Source organism: Miscanthus floridulus, chromosome 16 (assembly GCF_019320115.1).
Source record: "Miscanthus floridulus cultivar M001 chromosome 16, ASM1932011v1, whole genome shotgun sequence".
Lineage (NCBI taxonomy): Eukaryota > Viridiplantae > Streptophyta > Magnoliopsida > Poales > Poaceae > Miscanthus > Miscanthus floridulus.
The window spans coordinates 95,070,386-95,088,138 of NC_089595.1; the positions used below are offsets into that span (position 1 = coordinate 95,070,386).

At 49.2% G+C, this 17,753-nt stretch overlaps 1 protein-coding gene and 2 long non-coding RNA genes across 3 annotated transcripts; all 3 read right to left on the reverse strand.

The window, feature by feature from the left end:
• Positions 1 to 999: 999 nt before the first annotated feature.
• On the reverse strand, positions 1,000 to 10,089 carry LOC136511048 (WRKY transcription factor 55-like). Its single transcript, XM_066505281.1, has 4 exons — positions 9,768 to 10,089; positions 3,796 to 3,841; positions 3,192 to 3,281; positions 1,000 to 1,282 (listed from the first exon to the last, which is right to left on the reverse strand). Exons 1-4 carry the CDS (start codon positions 10,087 to 10,089, stop codon positions 1,000 to 1,002), a joined length of 741 nt encoding a protein of 246 aa, XP_066361378.1.
• On the reverse strand, positions 5,721 to 6,368 carry LOC136514331 (uncharacterized). Its single transcript, XR_010773615.1, has 3 exons — positions 6,184 to 6,368; positions 5,924 to 6,097; positions 5,721 to 5,849 (listed from the first exon to the last, which is right to left on the reverse strand). It is a non-coding gene; the product is annotated as an uncharacterized lncRNA (long non-coding RNA).
• On the reverse strand, positions 7,018 to 8,105 carry LOC136514332 (uncharacterized). The gene is made up of 3 exons (XR_010773616.1): positions 8,025 to 8,105; positions 7,646 to 7,780; positions 7,018 to 7,145 (listed from the first exon to the last, which is right to left on the reverse strand). It is a non-coding gene; the product is annotated as an uncharacterized lncRNA (long non-coding RNA).
• Positions 10,090 to 17,753: the final 7,664 nt, after the last annotated feature.

Consider the following 17,753-nt stretch of genomic DNA (forward strand, 5'->3'; position numbering starts at 1 on the left):
TCGGCCCAAAAAGATTGACTCACATTGTACTCACTAAGCATAGACCTTGCCATATCAATAAGTATTCTATTCTTCCTCTCAACAAGGTCATTTGATTGTGGAGTGTATTTGGCCGAGAATTGATGTCTTATTCTAAATTCATCACACAAGTCATCAATTCTAATATTCTTGAACTCACTACCATTGTCACTTCTAACTCTCTTAATGGTTGTTTCAAACTCATTGTGTATGCCTTTTGTCCACACGACTTCTATTTTAGGACATAGGAGTATTGTTTTGCTATTCTTTTGCCTGATTTACATATTATGTAAAATAATTTCTAGAGGTGGCTAAATTTTGACTCGCCTCTAGTAATCGGTCTCTAGGGGGTGTGTGGCTTGGTTCAGCCCGTTCTTAAAGATGGATTCTCGGAAGATGGAAAAGTAGAGGTGGGGTCTCTAGGGGGTGTGTGGCTTGGTTCAGCCCGTTCTTAAAGATGGATTCTCGGAAGATGGAAAAGTAGAGGTGGCCAGAGCACACAGCCGCCTCTATAACTATTATAGCCGTCTCTACTTTACTTACCAGCGACTGTTTTTTACAATAGTGTCTGATCACATTCATACTCTCTCCGTCGTCCACAAATCAAATATAAGGAGATCGATTTATTTCTGTAGTTTCTTAGGACAGATTAAGAGAGAGAAAATGACCGGCCTGGCCCTCCATCAAACCCCACCCACCGAGACCAGCGTGTGATTGATCCCTGAAATGAGAAAATAATTAAATGCGTGGGATTGGATCTGGTCGGTACTTTGAAATCCTTAATCAAACGTCAAGTGCATATGCCAAGCTACTAACTCTTGCCGCGTGAATCTGCTTGCCTGCTTGGAAAGTCGGTATGCACTATATGATAATAATCCCTGAATGCGCTACCGTACCACCCGGGTCCCAAGGATAAATCTACCTGATGATCTGGAATGCATCTGCCGACATCGTGGGCAACGAAGACGACTAGCTATACGATTACGAATATCTGTGCATAGACACAGAAATACTGTCTTCTTCATCTTTCTTCAACTCTGAGGCAGCGGCCATCAATGGAGGAGAAAGCGATGCCTTTGTGAAGTCGAGAACCTGCGAACCACTGCTGCTTGAGCTGGGCTCATTATCCCGGAACAAGGTGTCGCACGTATGCTCGTTGATCAGGGTGACCAAAAAAAGTGGAGGGTAGCTGTTGCTTTGCTGCTGCACGTATTTCTTTGCTGGGCACTTGTGGTCATCGCTGTAACCGCACTTGTAGTATAACCTGCAAATTAGCAACCGATCGACAGTATGAACATATATAAATCTTGAAATAAACTTCTTTTTTCCGAGTGAGAAAATTAAAGCATGCCAATAATAAGTTAGAAGTAGAGATTGTTGACAGGCTGATAACGACATTTTATGTACATGTCAACTCTCCGAATCCGAACGGGTGCACGTATTTACGACTATTTATTCTTTCAGCGGAGGTGTCATGCTCTCAATAGTAAAGGCACCTAGGTGAGTTTGTTAAATCTCAACATCTACGGGCAGATGGAAATGAATGAAATCCTAATTATTTGAATCTATATTCGCTAAAACTTATAATATGAACATCTATATTCATATTTATTTCTACTATAGATGCTAAATGGATGTGTATAAATCTATATATATATGTTATATCATTTTTCTCCATGCAATTCTAGATACATAATGAAAAGAATGGATGGATTTCCGATACAGGTGAAACTATCTAAAAGTTATTCATGTGACTAATGACTATATATTTATATTCATTTTATTATATTATTAATATGTACCAATTGAGACTATTTAAAAGTAATGGCTAACAATATTAATAACAATATATAAAGAGAATTTAATTAAATCTATATAACTAATGTCTGTAGTTTAATATGATTAATTATGTTAATTTCAATTATATGACAAAGATGAGCTACCTGATCAGTTGTATTCCCTTCATATTCATCCTCAACAAAAAAATTATAGTAAATAGTGACATTTCTATTCGATTCAATGCGTATCTGACCATTTCCACATTCCATCCCTAGCCAGCATATTGTCTTTTAGAAATGCTCATAGAGATGAACTATATTTGTGTGTGCATTGTGCGCATGCATGCATGTATATATGTGAATGCATGCATCTATACCATGTTTAAAATAAACTTCATAATGCTATGCAATTAAATATGCTTTCTCAAAGGATAATCCAGCTTGTGATTCCTCGAGAGGATAACCTATTACATTAGGCTAACTTCTGCCTTTCTTTAGGCCTTGCTTGGATATGTAGTCTCGGATTCGTATCGGTCCATATGTGTTGGAGTTGATTGGAGAGGAACTTGAACTAAATTCCACCTCAAATCCACCCTAAGGATTGAGGTGAATACTATAACATTCAAACAAGACCTTAAGGATAACACATCTTGAACAGTACTGCATCAAACAAGATAGGTCCACTCACAAAAAATAAATGTCCGTCTAGTTTCAAGAACGGAGAGAATATATATACCATACTCCTTTAATTTCTAAACTTTTTTTACTAGAAGATAACTACAATAATATATTCGCAGAAATCTAAACATGCATGACTCACAACAGATAATTGGAAACAGTATAAATAAATGTACACTACTTGATGGAAACATTGTGCACACAGCTTGCAATGATGTTACAGAAGTATACAAGCTGCAATCTACAATCTACAAGTTGAAACAAATTTAACAAGGCCTTAGTTTAGCTATTGCCCAAGTCCAGCTATAATATTGGAACCATAATAAGCTCCTACTACTCCATAGTCCACACAAGATGAGTTATATCCTTATTAAGGGAGCAGAAGCTAGCTAGCTCCCCGGACAAATAGAATAAGTAATTGTTGGGTCTGAATTAAAAAAATAAACTCGTGCAAGGATAGAAGCTAAAATCCAATGTACCAAAGATATGCTTATCTGAAAAGTTGCTTTTTTAGAGAAGCAAAGACCCCATAAAAAACGTGTAAGCAGAAGGAAGCTGACCGAGCTATAGTATTTGTACTTTGTAAAAGGTGTCATGATGGATTAGAAAACGGATGAATGATCATAATCTTTCACGACGAATTAATCTGCTAAAATGGTGACTTAGCTAGAGTACTACGTTGGTGATGCATTATGAAGTTCCATCAAAGATACATACCTTGGATATTCAGCATAGAGGATATTCTTCTCACCATATTTCCTCCAGTGGAAACGATCGTTTTCTGGTGCCTCAGTCAGTATCTCCTTGCTGAATAACATGGATGGAGGAGAAAGAGAATGTAATTTCACTGCATGACTTTTTACAAACTTTCCTACCTATATAACCATGAAATATTGATCCTCGCCTAATTGAGCATTAAGCGCACATGTATGGTATAGATGTGAACTTGGACAGAATAAGATCCAGAGACACCTAACTAATATATTATTCCTTTTTGTAAATTGTAATGTAGATCTGGAATTCTCTAGGCCTAAACTATTAAGTACGTTCCATTTTTCTTAACACGTCGCTCTCAAAAGAGAGTTATTAATTAACTAATGGAGCAAGGAAGTAAACAGTAGTAAACTGTGACGTGAATTAGTTCCCTTAAGCCCAAATAAGTTTATAACAGATCTGCAAATTAACTCATTTTCCCATATGCAGATCCACATAAAGTTATATGCAACTATGCAAGTTATATGTCTTAATAACACCACTTACTGTAGCTTGTAGGCTTGTAGCATGCAAGACGCAGTAAAAATCATAGGTTTGTAGTACTCACATCGGGAGTTCAGCTCCAGTTCCAGCTCCAGCTCTGCCTCGGCGCACTACTGGAGGCGCATGCGGCCCTCGGCAAAGGACTAGAAACCCTCGACAAAGGCTTTGCCGAGGGCTGCCCTCGGCAAAGACCCCTCGGGGAATTTTTAGACGGCGAAGGGGTCTTTGCCGAGGGCTCTTTATCGGGCACTCGGCAAAGCCTTGGCCGAGGGCCAGGATGGCCCTCGGCAAAGAAAAGACGCCGTCAGATGCCGGCGCTGTTGGCGGTTTCTTTGCCGAGGGCCGACCCTCGGCAAAGAAATGGTTTTTTTTGAATTTGTTTGCCGAGGGCCGACCCTCGGCAAATAAAAGTTTTTATTTTTTTTAAAAATCTTTGCCGAGGGCCTCCTTTATGGCCCTCGGCAAAGAAATTTTCAGGATTTTTTAAAAATTCTTTGCCGAGGGCCGGCCCTCGGCAAAGAAATGGTTTTTTTTTGAATTTTTTTAACCCTTTGCCGAGGGCCTACTCCCTGGCCCTCGGCAAAGAAATTGGCAGGATTTTTTAAAAATTCTTTGCCGAGGGCCGGCCCTCGGCAAAGAAATGGTTTTTTTGAATTTTTTTTAACCCTTTGCCGAGGGCCTACTCCCTGGCCCTCGGCAAAGAAATTGGTAGGATTTTTTCCAAAAAATCTTTGCCGAGGGCTATTGCTTGGGCCATCGGCAAAGGACACTTCTTTGCCGACGGCCTTGGTCATTGCCCTCGGCAAAGAGGCAGAAATTTAAATTTTTTTTTGTTTTTTGCATTCCATCGACACAAGCATTTCATATATATACATATATATATCACACAGAACCCATTTTCTCACAATATATCACAACCATAATTGTGAACCACAAATCACAATATATTACAACGACAAGTCACATGTTCATCATCATTCACATGTTTATTACGACAAGTTAATAAAATCCAAGCACAAGTCACAACCATAAATCACAAATCACGCTAAAGTCCAACCACATCACCTAGCACGAGTCCTCATCAAGCTAGCCTATGAGACGATGGTGAAGGAAAAGCAGGATCACCCGGTGACGCACTAGCGGGTTGATTAGAACCCACGGACTGAAGCTGCACAAAGGAGTAGAGATTGCATGTGTGAGTAATCCGGGAAAACAGTTTTGAAACTTAGAGATTGCATCTAGTATTGTAGGAATACAAAAAGATTAGACTCAATTGAAAATTTCGGCAGCACCTCCCCTGCACGGGGAGGTTTCCAAAACCTGCAAGAAACGACGGCACGAACGCCGACATCCACAACGGCACGAACGCCGACATCCACAACGGCACGAAGGCCGACATACATGCAAAGCACAAGCGAAAAGTGAACTTTCATACTTACAGGAGTAGCTGCAGGAGTAGGAGGTGGAGGAGCTGAAAACTGCACAGGTACACCCGATGCTTGCCCAAGACTTTGCATGATCACCATCATCTCCGCCATCTGCTTCTGCGCGGCCTCGAACGCGACCTTCTGGGCCTGCAGCTGTGCGGTCAGCTCCGCGTTATGCTCTTGACTTTGCCTTTTTGTTTCTTGCAGCTCGGCCTGCAATATTTCACTCCAATGTATCAGTAATGCAAATCTAATTTAGGTGTTTAAATATGTACGTACGATGAGTAAAACAGGAATTACCTGGGGTGCTTGGACCTGCTGCAGTGCTGGAGACGGCCGTGGACGTATGGGCTGGCTGGAGCTCGTGCTCCGTGCTCGGATAGCGTCGAGGGAGGGAACAGTGGTGGAGTCGATGGCGCCGTCTGCAATCCACAGCCGCCCATGCTTCTTGCCTCCTCCGAGCCTCATGATCGTCTCTGCATCAATGGGCTCAGCGCGCACATTGTAATCTTCCCCATAGATCCCCCCTTACCATTGACGTATACCCTTGGACTTTAGTGTACACGTTCGGGTCGGAGTACACCTGGGGCGGGGCAGCCGGGTCGAAGGAGACAGAGGATGACGCCCTGCCCATGTGAGACATAGCCCACGCAGAGAACTCCGAGATCTCCTCACCCGGGTGCGCAGCCTCCTGCGAGAAAGACGGGAAGATGGTGAGAAATCAAATAGAATTGAGCGTCAAAATAAATGAAAGAAATCACTTACGTATGCTTGTTTGTATCCGGGGAGGCTACGACTGCCTTGATGGTGAGTTGGACCTTGCCTCATCAGACGCTGTTCCCGCTGCCTCTCGTGCGTGTCAACAAAGTCCTGTGATAACCACTTGTCCACGATCATGGCCCAGCACTCAGGATACGATCGGCACCACCAGGGAATCACCTACAAGTCATCGAGTATTTGACATATAAGAAGAAATTGAACCTACTTAATATCAGAACGAATCATTATGAATGTTATTCGCCTACCTCAAGGTACTGGTCCTGGGTCAGCGTAATCCGTCTTGCTTGAGGCTTGGGGAGGAACTGCCTAAGTACCGAGCTGTAGTAGTCTATGTGGGCCTGGACGCGCCCATGGTGGTGCATCTCGGTGACGTACTTCCTACAAGCTGCGGCAGCCGCCCGATCCGCCTGGGCCTCAAGTCCTTCTTCGGCCTTGAAATATTTCTGCATACAAAACCAATGTTGTGCGAGAGAGACTTACCCAAAACTCCACCAATACTCGCTCCTGCTTGTTGCGGTAAGTGTCATCCATGACCAGCGCGTACCTGTCCCAGTTGGAGGCCGGCTCCTGCACCACCGGCTCTTCGGACAGTTGCACAATGCCGGGGTACCATTTCCTGCACAAAACACCAAGGATGCTCGCGGGGGTGCGTGCTGGAGTACCCGACAAAACCAACCAGGCCCTACACAAGTGATTAAGAAAATTTATCAGTTTCTCTTAAGATTTCCAACATATCTTATGAAGTAGTTGTGATAACATCCATAGTTACTTACCTCTTTGTCAGGCCGTATCACTGAGCGGTTGTGAGGAAGCGGAACCGGAGGGAGGCTCGCGGGACCTCGCTCGTAGAGAGTCTGGGTAGCGGTACCCTCTCCCTCGCCCTCGAGCGCCTCGCCTCCCTCGACCTCGAGCCCCTCGCCTCCCTTGCCCTCGAGCGCCTCGTCTCCCTCACCCGTCTGCTGACCCCTCTCGTCCTCCGACGAGGACGAGGCCGTGGCCGTCACGTGCTCCTCCTCTAGCACCTCGTCATGTGTCGTGGGAGGAGACCGCTGCCTCCTGCGGCGGCTGCCCCTGGTCCTCCTCTCGTCACCTCCTGCGGACGCTACCCCGGATGACGACCCCTCACCTCGAAGGAGAGGGCGGTCTCTCCCGTAAACCGAGGGCGTGTCACGGCGTGGACGTCTGCTCGCCATCTTTGTCCAATCACCTGCAATCACAAAGAATGAACAAGACTAATTAGTACATCCACTAACGGTCCTCCATCCTTTAACATTTACAGCATAGAGTATCGTGACCATCAATTGCATCTACGCGGTGTTCCTACTGTCTAATAGGTGAGGATAGGTCCTAATCCCACCCGTGGATGCGTAGATGAGGTCAGTTTCCATGCTCCGCTCCTCTCCGAGACAGAATTTCGGCAGCACCTCCCCGCTGTTCTCCCGATACACGTCCTGCAAGGGAGAGTGTGTATCCGGAGAACAACAGGGAGGTGTTGCCGAAACTCCTTCCCGGACCGGAGCGGACCATGGAAACTAACCCATCAACGCATCCACGGGCTGTCCAAAAAATATGGACAATCCGAAACAGATACGGTCGCAGATACGCAAAGATCCGCATACCTACGACCGTATCTCTTTCGGACGGGAGACGCCTAACTGGGTTACGCGCGGGCTACGACAGACATGCGCAAAAAGAGGTTATTTATACCTAGGGTGTCGGTGAAGTAAGGCTAGCGGGGCAGTGGCGAATCGACGCAGTGGCGAGGCGACGCAGTGACGGCAGAACCGCGACGTCGACGAAGACGATCGGGGTCCTCCGGGTCCCCTCCGACGTACTCTTCTCCTGCATAAAAAGACAATAGGTTATTTTTTGTTCAAAATTTCGGTAGCACCTCCCCTGCACGGGGAGATTTCCAAAACCTGCAAAAAAACGACACGATGGCTGACATTCACAACGGCACGAAGGCCGACAACCACAACGGCACGAAGGCAGACAACCACAACGGCACGAAGGCCCTCATAACAACTTACGGCACGAAGGCCCACACAACCACATACGGCACGAAGGCCGACAACGAGAGTTTTACCTAGGGTTGCGGTGGAGTCGGGCGTCGTGGTGCGGAGGTCACTTTCTTCTCCGGCGAGGTCGAGCGGCGTTGGAGTACTCCTCTCCCCCTCTTCCCTTTCTTCTCTCCTTTTCCCCTTCTTCTCCTTCTCTTCCCCTTCCTCCTTCTCCTCTTCTTCTCCTTTTCTTCCCCTTCCTCCTTCTCCTCTTCTCCTTCTCTTCTTCCTCCAACTTCACCCTCTGCCTCCTCCCCTCCAACAGCAGCCGGCGACGGGGGCGGCCTGGGGGCTGGGGTCGGGGCGGGAAGGCCGGTGAGGGGGAGCCACCGGAGGGCCGGCTGGGGCGGTCGACCTCCCCTTGCTCGACGGAGACGGGGAAACGGAGGCAGGGGCGACCTCGGCCGCCACTGGGCGTGGTGGGGCGGCGGGGCGCGCTGGTGCGGGCCGAGGGCGGGCGACGGCGCGCGTTGCGGCAGCGCGCGCGGCGGCGCGGTGTGGAGGCGCGGTGGCGACCCGCGTGCATGCGCGGCGGTGGGTCCGCGGGCTGCCTGGCTGTGCGTGCGGCGGGCGCAGCGGCGGCCGCGCGTGCGGCGGGCTTCGGCGGCGGTGGTGGAGGGCGCGGGCACCCGTGGCGCGCAGCGGGGCGGCCGGGCTCGGGCAGCGGGCCGCGCAGCAGCTCGGCGGCACGGCGGCGTGCCTGCGCGCGCGGCGGGGGTGCGCGGCGGTGGTGGACGGCGGGGGCCGCCCGCGACCGTGGCGCGTGGGGAGGGAGAGTCGATTGTTTTTTTTTTTAAATTTCCGATCGGGAATTTGGCTGGTCCCGATTTAGGGTTCGGTCCTTGCCGAGGGCCCACGATGCACGGCACCTCGGCAAAGATTTTTTATTTTTTATTTTTAAAATTCTTTGCCGAGGGCCCAGATGCACGGCCCTCGGCAAAGATTTTTTATTTTTTATTTTTAAAATTCTTTGCCGAGGGCCACGGGGAAGGCCCTCGGCAAAGAGCCCTCAGCAATTTTTTTTTTAGGGTTTGGTCCTTTGCCGAGGGCCCAGATCCACGGCCCTCGGCAAAGATTTTTTATTTTTATTTTTAAAATTCTTTGCCGAGGGCCACGGGTCAGGCCCTCGGCAATTTTTTTTGGTTTTTTTAGCCCAGTTTTTTTGTGGTGCTACAATACATTAATCAAAATTGCCGAGGGCTAAAAATTGGGTTCAAAACAATGTATTGTAGCACCACAAAAAAACTGGGCTAAAAAAACAAAAAAAAAATTGCCGAGGGCCTGACCCTGTGGCCCTCGGCAAAGAATTTTAAAAATAAAAATAAAAAATCTTTGCCGAGGGCCTATCCTGGCCCTCGGCAAAGGTCTTCTTTGCCGAGGGCCTAGCCTCGAGCCCTCGGCAAAGCCGATTTATAAAAAAAAAATTTGGCCGAAACTGGTTTTTAAAAAATCTTTGCCGAGGACCTGGTCTGGGGCCCTCAGCAAAGACTTAAAAAAAAATTTGCCGAACCTTTGCGTGGCCCTCGGCAAAGTTTGACGGGAAATGGCCGCCGTGACCCAACGGGCCTACTTTGCCGAGGGCCGAGGCCCTCGGCAAAGATTTGATTTGCCGTGGGCCTGTCTTTGCCGAGGGCCGTACCCTCGGCAAAGGCCTCTTTGCCGAGGGCCGTTCTTTGCCGAGGGCTCCTGTGTCTGACCCTCGGCAAAAAGTCTCTTTGTCGAGTGCCCGATATTTGGCCCTCGGCAAAGTACGCGTTTCCAGTAGTGGCGGTGCCTCACCCTTCTTGTACGGGGCACGGGACCGTTTCTGTCCCGCCTGCTGGTGCCTCCGTCGGAGTAGGCTGTGGGCGCAGCCATGACCTCGGAGACGAAGGGGTGCTCCATCTCAGACTGGAGAATGGAGAGCGACGACTCCATAGCCATGGATATTTGGCCCACGTTGACCACTGCAGCGTGACGGCGGTTAGGCTCCGGGATGAGCTCTACCTGCTGCCTGAGCAGCTCCGCCAGCTGGGTACCCCTCCTGAGCTCCTGGATCGCTGCGTGCCTCGGGCTGGAGGAGGGCGGCGGCTGTGGTGGCGACAGCGTCATGGAGTTGGAGCGCGTCGACAAAGGGGGGACACTCTTCAAAAGGTGAAGAAGGAAAAATGTGAAAGCTCCGGGCTGGGACTGGGAGCCGGCGGGGTCAGAAGTTTGGACAGGAGCTTGTTGTGTGTAATGTAACCTTAATTAGAGGAAAGCAAGGGCTCAACCATTGACCATAGAGATAGGCAGATAGCGCAACAACTAATAAGAGTATGTACGGGCCGGACTGCGGACTTGTTATTTTAATTCTGGCTATTGATTAAACAAATCATATCCGTCGATTTAAGAGTATTAATTGCGTGTTTAGGTGCAAGTGTACGTTACAACCGTGTATGTCTCCGATTCTAGTGTCCCTGAGAATATATACAACTAACCATGCATACTTGCATCAAAAACACTTGCCAGTTGCCACCATATTATATATTATTTGTATTAGCCTATCAGGCGTGGTAATCCATGCATCAAAACAAAATGTTCAAGTCTGTCAATCCTAGCTAGCGCAGAACACTGACCAGATTCATAGGGGTGAGTGTGTGCATTGTGAGTGTCTGCATTGTGCTATGTAATCGCAAAAAAAAAAAAAAGAACACTGGCCAGATTATCATAAAGCATAAATTTAGGGTTGGCAAAGGGGGCGTTCAATATGTTAGATAATAGGTATTTTCATATTTAATTTAATCCAGAAAAAACAGTAACAAATATTTTTGATGACATATATGTACATGTGTAATTACTACTACTCGCAATAGAAGTAACGGTGGCATACAAGGAAAACAACATACTTATCAAAGCAAAAACCTTACATGAATACAAACATAGTAAGAATAGAAATATACCCTGCGGTAGTGCCAGAGGCACTGCGATGCCATTCGCACTAGTCGACATAGTGCGTTGCTTAAAGTAGTGGACCACAGGTGATGCAGGTAGATGCTCGCAGTACAGTTCCACAAATGTCCACTAGGAAGACGATGTATAGCTAATAGAAGGTATTAGTTGTTGGGAAGAAGACATGGCAGAAGAGAAGCAATCACACAAGGTCATTGTGCTCCCTAAAAACCTAATTCTCCCGCACACCCAAGCAAGTGTCGTAGGTGGGCGTCGGTTCTAGAGGCCTGCCATCCAATTACTGTTTGTGCAGAAGACTAGATTGGGGAAAACTCGGAGCAACTCGACAGAGAAGAGAGGGTGTGGTTTCTGTGTCTGGTGCAAGGATTCTGGTTATCTCTCGTACTTATGCCCGAGCGAAGGAAGCCGGAGCGTCAAGAGGATGCACCAGGACAGTAGCGAAATTAGTGAGAACAGACGGAGCGCAAGGCTTCTAGTTACCTCTCATACTTATGCCCGAGCAGAGGACGCCAAAGCGTCAGGAGGATGAACATGGATGGCGGCGATGTTACTAGAAATGGATGCACAGAGCAATCATGGAGGAAGCCAGAGCATCGAGTGGATGCACATGGATGATGGTGAAGTTACCAAAAACAGACGGACAGAGTAATCACAAAGAATTACAATAAAAACTCTCGCACATCGACTACTCCCGTAATTGTCAAATGGAAGGAGGCAAAGTTACTGGAAATGGATGGACCGAGTAATTACGGAGGAAGCCAGAGCGTCGAGAGGATGCATATGGATGGCGGCGAAGTTACCGGTTATAGACAAACTATTGTGCACTGAGTAATCACTGAGGAAGCCGGAGCGTTGGGAGTAATCAAGGAGGAAGCTGGAGCATCGAAAGGATGTGCACATGGACAACCACAAAGTTACCAGAAATAGACGGACGAAGTAATCACGAAGGACAGATCGAGTAATCATGGAGGAAGCCGGAGCATCGGAAGGATATGCACATGGACGACAACAAAGTTACCGAAAACAGACGGATGACGAAGAAGCACACTGGCACATTGAGAGGATACATATGGATAGTGACAAAGTTACCGGAAACAGAAGGAAGGAGTAATCTTGGAGAATATGGAGACTAGGTAACTGCTGAGTTGATGACTCCATCAACCAAGCTCAAGTGGAAAAACCAAGGCCTGACTCGCACCGCATCATGCTGTGGAGCGGTGCGGCACGAGTGGGGCGGCACAAGCTCGTGCATGTCACATGCTCATGCTCACTACACCTCGGAGGCGGCGGATGCATGTGGCACATCCTTAGTCTCTCTCAACTTCTCAATAGGAGCACACATAGTCCACCTATTTAAGTTAAGTCAACGTTTAGTCAAAATTCCATACATAACTAAAACTATATAATTGCACCTTAGCATTTAATATGTGCCTAAGGATTTATTTGACTTAATTGAGTTAAAATTGGGCCAAGCTCAAATTAAATCCAACACAACAAACATATATTGGGCAAGAGGGTTTATGGATTCGTTCAACATCCTCTATGAGGATCCTTGTATGCCTAGCGAACTTGGCATTTGTAAGGCACAAATTCAACATTGTGTTGTGGATAGCCGGCTACAAAGTGGCGCACTGATCCAAGGGAATGATTATTGAAGAGTTCAAGTGTCGGTGTAGAAAGTGACCAACACGTAAATATTTGTAGTTTTGCCGTACGTTGTGATCGGAGGTGGCCTAGCACTCATGACACAGGGTTTATACTGGTTCAGGCAATGTGTCCTACGTCCAGTTTGAGTCAGTCGGTGACTTTATTCCTGAGCCCAGGTGCTAGAAGTTTGCAGTGGGGTTACAAACAAGAAGGAGAAAGATGGAGGGTACAAGAGGTCTAGTCAGACTCTAGTCAGAGGGACCGAGAGTGACGGAAGCTCCGCTATGTGCTAAGTGTTTGAGCGTGTGCTCGTGGTTTGAACTTGGTGATTCTATTGTTGTGTACTAGTAAACTAATCGATCTGAATCAACTTATCTGTTGGGAGAGGGCGCATCCCCTTTTATAGATGAAGGGGATGGCCTTACAAGTGAGAGGGAGAGAGTACATAGGCTACTAAGTCTTGTTGCCCACGCCAATGGGTACAGGATGATGGTAGGCGCCCACAATACTGTTGAATGTCAGATGCACGTGGGAGGTTGTATTGTCTTCTTTGGGTATGGCAGACGTCAGCGCCTGCCACACTGTTGATAGTCGGAGGTATATGGAGGGAGCCTTACCGTATTTGTCTGGTATGGGAGTTAATGGCGCCCACAACACTATAGGGGAAAATATCGGCACCTACAACACTGCTTGAGTTCTGTCGTGCCAAGAGGGTCGCAGGGTACTACCTGGCAGGTGCATAGGGTATGGTCCCTAGTATTGTGGTTTGACTTGTGTGCCCTACCTTACTTTCTCCATCCGTTTCCAGGCCCTTACCGAGCGGGCGTCCCCGGTCGGTTGGCCCCAGTTGGCACTGACTGCGCCAGTTGGAAAAGAGCTTGTAAGCAAGGGTTCGGCGTATCCCTGGTGGGAGATGTGGGTCGGAGTCAGAAGCGGTGTTTGGCCAGGCCTTCCGATCGGAGAGTCCATCCGGAGGTGGCTGCAGACCAAAGCGAGTGCTCTGGTCGGAGAGGCGGGCCAGAGTCAGAAGCGGGCAACGTTCCTCCTCGGCCAGGCCTTTCAATTGGAGATTGGATCACCCTTCTGGCCTGTCGTTTAAGTACTTGGGCCAGCCTAAGAGTTGCGCGTTGCTTGCAACATTGTCTGGTGGGCCGAGCCTTTGTTGGATAGCCGGTCCATGAGGGACCCTGGGTTTATGAACCCGACAGGAGCCCTCGAGCCCCCGAGCCCCCGGGCAATTCGAATAGAATCACCTGGGGGATTTTTGTCTTGATGGCGGGTGCGTGCGAGCGCACCCGCGGGTGTAGCCCTCGAGCCCTCGGGCGATTCGGTCAAAATCTTCTGGGGGGTTTTCGTGTCACCAGCGGGAGAGGTTTTGTTTCGTCAGCGAGTGCGCGCGAGTGCACCCGCGGTTGTAGCCCCTGAGCCCCCGAGCGATTCAGGTAGGATCGCCTTGGGGGTTTTGTCAGTGGGCGTGTGTGCGTATTTTTTAGTTGAGACGGAGTTGTCAACCAAGGCGTCGTTGCGTGGCCGAGGCAGTTAGTTTAGGGATCGGGCGAGACGGAGTTGTTAACCAAGGCATCGTTGCGCGGCCGAGGCGGTTAGTTAGGGATCAGGTGAGGTGGAGCTCGCGGATCCTGGCGTTGGTGTAGCCCGCGCAGCCGAGGCAGTTAGTTAGGGATTGGGCAAGGCGGAGCTCGGGAATCCTGGCATCGGTGCAGCCCGCGTGGGCGAGGCTGTTAGTTTAGGGATCGGGCGAGGTGGAGCTTGTGGATCCTGGTGTTGGTGCAGCCCGCGCAGCCAAGGCAGTTAGTTAGGGATCGAGCGAGTCAGAGCTCATGGATCCTGGCATCGGTGCAGCCCGCGCAGCCGACGCAGTTAGTTAGGGATTAGGCGAGATGGAGCTCGCAGATCCTAGCGTCGGTGCAGCCGGCATAGCCGAGGCAGTTAGTTAGGGATCAAGCGAGATGGGACTCATGGATCCTAGCACCGGTGCAGCCCGCATAGCCGAGGCAGTTAGTTTTATGTGTCTTGAGCCCCTGAGCCCCGTTGGGCTCGATAGAGGTCGGTTTGAGTTTTGTGCGTTACCCCATCCTCAGTTTCTCACAACCGGAGGGGCTGAGCTTTGTCGCTTGCCTCGATCGCTCGGGATCGAGTGATGTGCTCGGTGAGCTCGCTAACGGGTATGATCAAGTGGAATCTGGGTCCGTCGTTCATGACGGGGTCGGCATAGCCCTCTTGTGACATTCCACTGCTCCTTTACCTGCAACCCGACAGATGCCTGGGTCGTTCCGGAGACCGACCCGGGTGGCTCGCTGGCCTCCCCTTTGATGGAGATTCTGTGGGTTTGGCAGAGGTTTAGGATCGAACGAGAAGGTTGAGATGACCCTATCTGGTTTGGGGTAGACTGGGTGAGGGCCGCATGGGGCTCATCTATGTTTTCTCCCCTAGCTTTGTTTGACGCGAGGTGGCCTCGAGCCCTTCATGGGCCAGCCTTCGAACCTCGATCAGTCGTTGCTCATGTTGAATGAGGCAACTGCCACTTCATGATGCAACACGGAGCGTTATGATGCATTTAGCCGCATGTGCGATGCCTTTAGTTCCCAAGCCCCCGAGCGATTCAGGGTAGAATCGTTCAGGGGGCGCGGGCGTATGGAATGAATGCATGTATGGATGTATGAATAATTTATATAAAGAAAGAGTGGGGGTCTATAATGTTACCTTGATGACTCAAGTGATGGGGTTTAAGGAGCTTCAATTGGAAATGTCCGACCGGGATTTGTGCTCGTCGTTCGTGATGGAGTCAGCATGGTGGGCATCCCTTTGCTCCTTACCTATCTCTCAGCGTTCGTCCAAGCCGTTAGATCAGACTCAGGAAGCCCGTTGGTCTCTCCTGGCGGAGATCCCTTTGTTTGGGTCTTTACAAGTCCTACCTGGGAAGGCAGAGAGCCACCTATGTGTAGTGGCACTTTGTTTTTCATGCCCGGTTATGTGGTAGTGGTGGGCCATACCTAGGCCATGTCCCATCTGATCAAGCGTTGTTCCGTCGGGCAGGTTGCGTCTCATCGATTAGGGTGCGTCCCATCATATCCCATCTGTATTAAATGGAGAAGGGAGAGAGTTTTTTGCTCTGATCCTTTGCCCTTCTTCAGCTACCGCATTTCCTCCTTAAATAGGGGAAGGGAGAGGGCTTCTCGTCATAGTCCTTTGCCTATTCTCCAACTATTGTTACTCCTCCTTCCTTCTCACCAAGAGTGCCTGTAAGCCACGGCGGTTCCTAAGTGAGAGAGAGGGTAAGCGAGGGGGAGAACTCACAGATCTCTTCGTGAATCTAGAGTGCAATGTCGAGCTAGAGGCTACCCGAGGCGGTGCTGACCGTCTTTGCCTGAGAAGGGGCGGCTTCCACCGAAGGTGGTGGCGCGCTGGATTCATCTGCGAGGCCTTTTTTTTAGGATGGAGCCGTGTGTGGACTCTTTCCAGTGGATCTTCACTGGGTGAGCCTTGTCAGAGGGGAAGTTGCCTAGGATCGTGCTGGTGGAGGGTTCCATGCCTACAGCTGCTCAGGTTGGCCAGTTCATAAAGTTTGATGAGATATCTTCCAGCCACGGTCGCCATACCTCAGTGGGCAGCATCCCTACCTAGGAGCTGCCTTGACTGCATGAGAAGGTCATGGGCTCCATGCTCTTCTACTGAGCATCTATGGGTGCGACGCCCTTGAGGTACCTGTTTCGCTCGCCGAAGTCGAGGGAGCAGAACTGGATGGGGTCCTTGAGGTACTCGTTGCACTCGCTGAAGTCGAGGGAGCGGAACCGGGTGGGGTCCTTGAGGTACCCGTTGTGCTCGCTGAAGTCAAGGGAGCGGAACGGGGCGGGGCCTGTGGCTTCTCCTTTGGCGTCAGCTGATGCCGCTGAGCGGCCACAGTAGTATTTGGAGTAGAAGTAGTCAGGAAATGTAATCGTTAAGTTTGTGGGGGAGCCCCCATGTGAACAGTTTTTGTATCAATGAATACATCAGTTCTGTTTTTGTGATGGAATCACTATTTGTTCCTTATTTTTTATCCTAGCATTGCTTTGTTTTTATCCTTTGTTTTTCGCACCTACCCATTTGTTCCGTAGGCTGCAACTTTTAAGAACCTAGGCATGGCCTGCGGGGCTCGACTGCTCATAACCGTAGGTCGTGGCGGGGTGCGTTCGGTTGGGAGTAAGAACAAAGTCACGTAGGGTAATCAAAGGAATGGATTGCCCTTTTGTTCGGGTAAAAAGTTTTTACCATGCGATAGTAAAAAAGAGAGATAGTATTTAGTATTGTACCCTCATGGAGCCCCCAAGCGACCCGAGTTGAAAATCTTCGGGCTGGGGTGCTTTACAAGAGCAAGTGTTGACTAAAAGCGGTAAGACCAAATTTAAGAGAAAAACGACGTAGCTGTTCAATGTTCCAAGTGTTGGTGAGAACATTGCTGTTGTCGTCCTCTAGTCGGTAGGTGCCCGGTCGGATCACTTCGGTTACCGTATAGGGTCCTTCCCATAGTGGAGAGAGTTTGTATTTTTCCTTCATTGATTGGGTCCTTAGGAGCACAAGATCACCGACTTCGAGGATCCTTCCCCTAATCTTCCTTTTGTGGTACCTGCGGAGAGTTTGTTGGTAGCGAGCAGAGCGGATGACGGTCGTCTCGCGGGCCTCCTCGAGCAGGTCGACTGTGTCTTGCTAAGCCTCCGTGGCTCGGTCGTGGTCAAAAGCTTCACTCTTGGGGCGCCATGGTCGAGGTCGGGGGGAAGCACTACTTCAGCTCCATAGGTCAGGAAGAAGGGTGTGAACCCTGTGGATCGGTTTGGGGTTGTTCTCAGGCTCTAGAGGATTGCTGGGACCTCTACAACCCATCGCCCGACGTACTTGTTGAGTCGATTGAAGATGCATGGCTTAAGTCCTTGGAGGACCATACCATTGGCATGCTCGACCTGACCGTTAGTACGTGGGTGTTCGACCGAGGCCCAGTCAATTCTGATGCCATATCCATCACTGAAGTCTAGGAACTTCTTCCTAGTGAAGTTACTCCCGTGGTTAGTGATGATGCAGTTGGGAACGCCGAACCGGTAGATGATGTCGAGGAAGAATTTGACCGCCTCTTCTGAACGGATGTTGGTGATGGGCTTGGCCTCTATCCGCTTGGTAAACTTGTC

Coding starts and splice junctions, on each gene's coding strand:
- LOC136511048 (XM_066505281.1), bottom strand. CDS start 10,089: ATGACGCTGTCGCCACCACAGCCGCCGCCCTCCTCCAGCCCGAGGCAC. Junction 3,842..9,767: donor TACAAGAAGGGTGAGGCACC/GCCACTACTGGA, acceptor CGCCTCCAGTAG/TGCGCCGAGGCAGAGCTGGA. Junction 1,283..3,191: donor CTCTATGCTGAATATCCAAG/GTATGTATCTTT, acceptor GCTAATTTGCAG/GTTATACTACAAGTGCGGTT.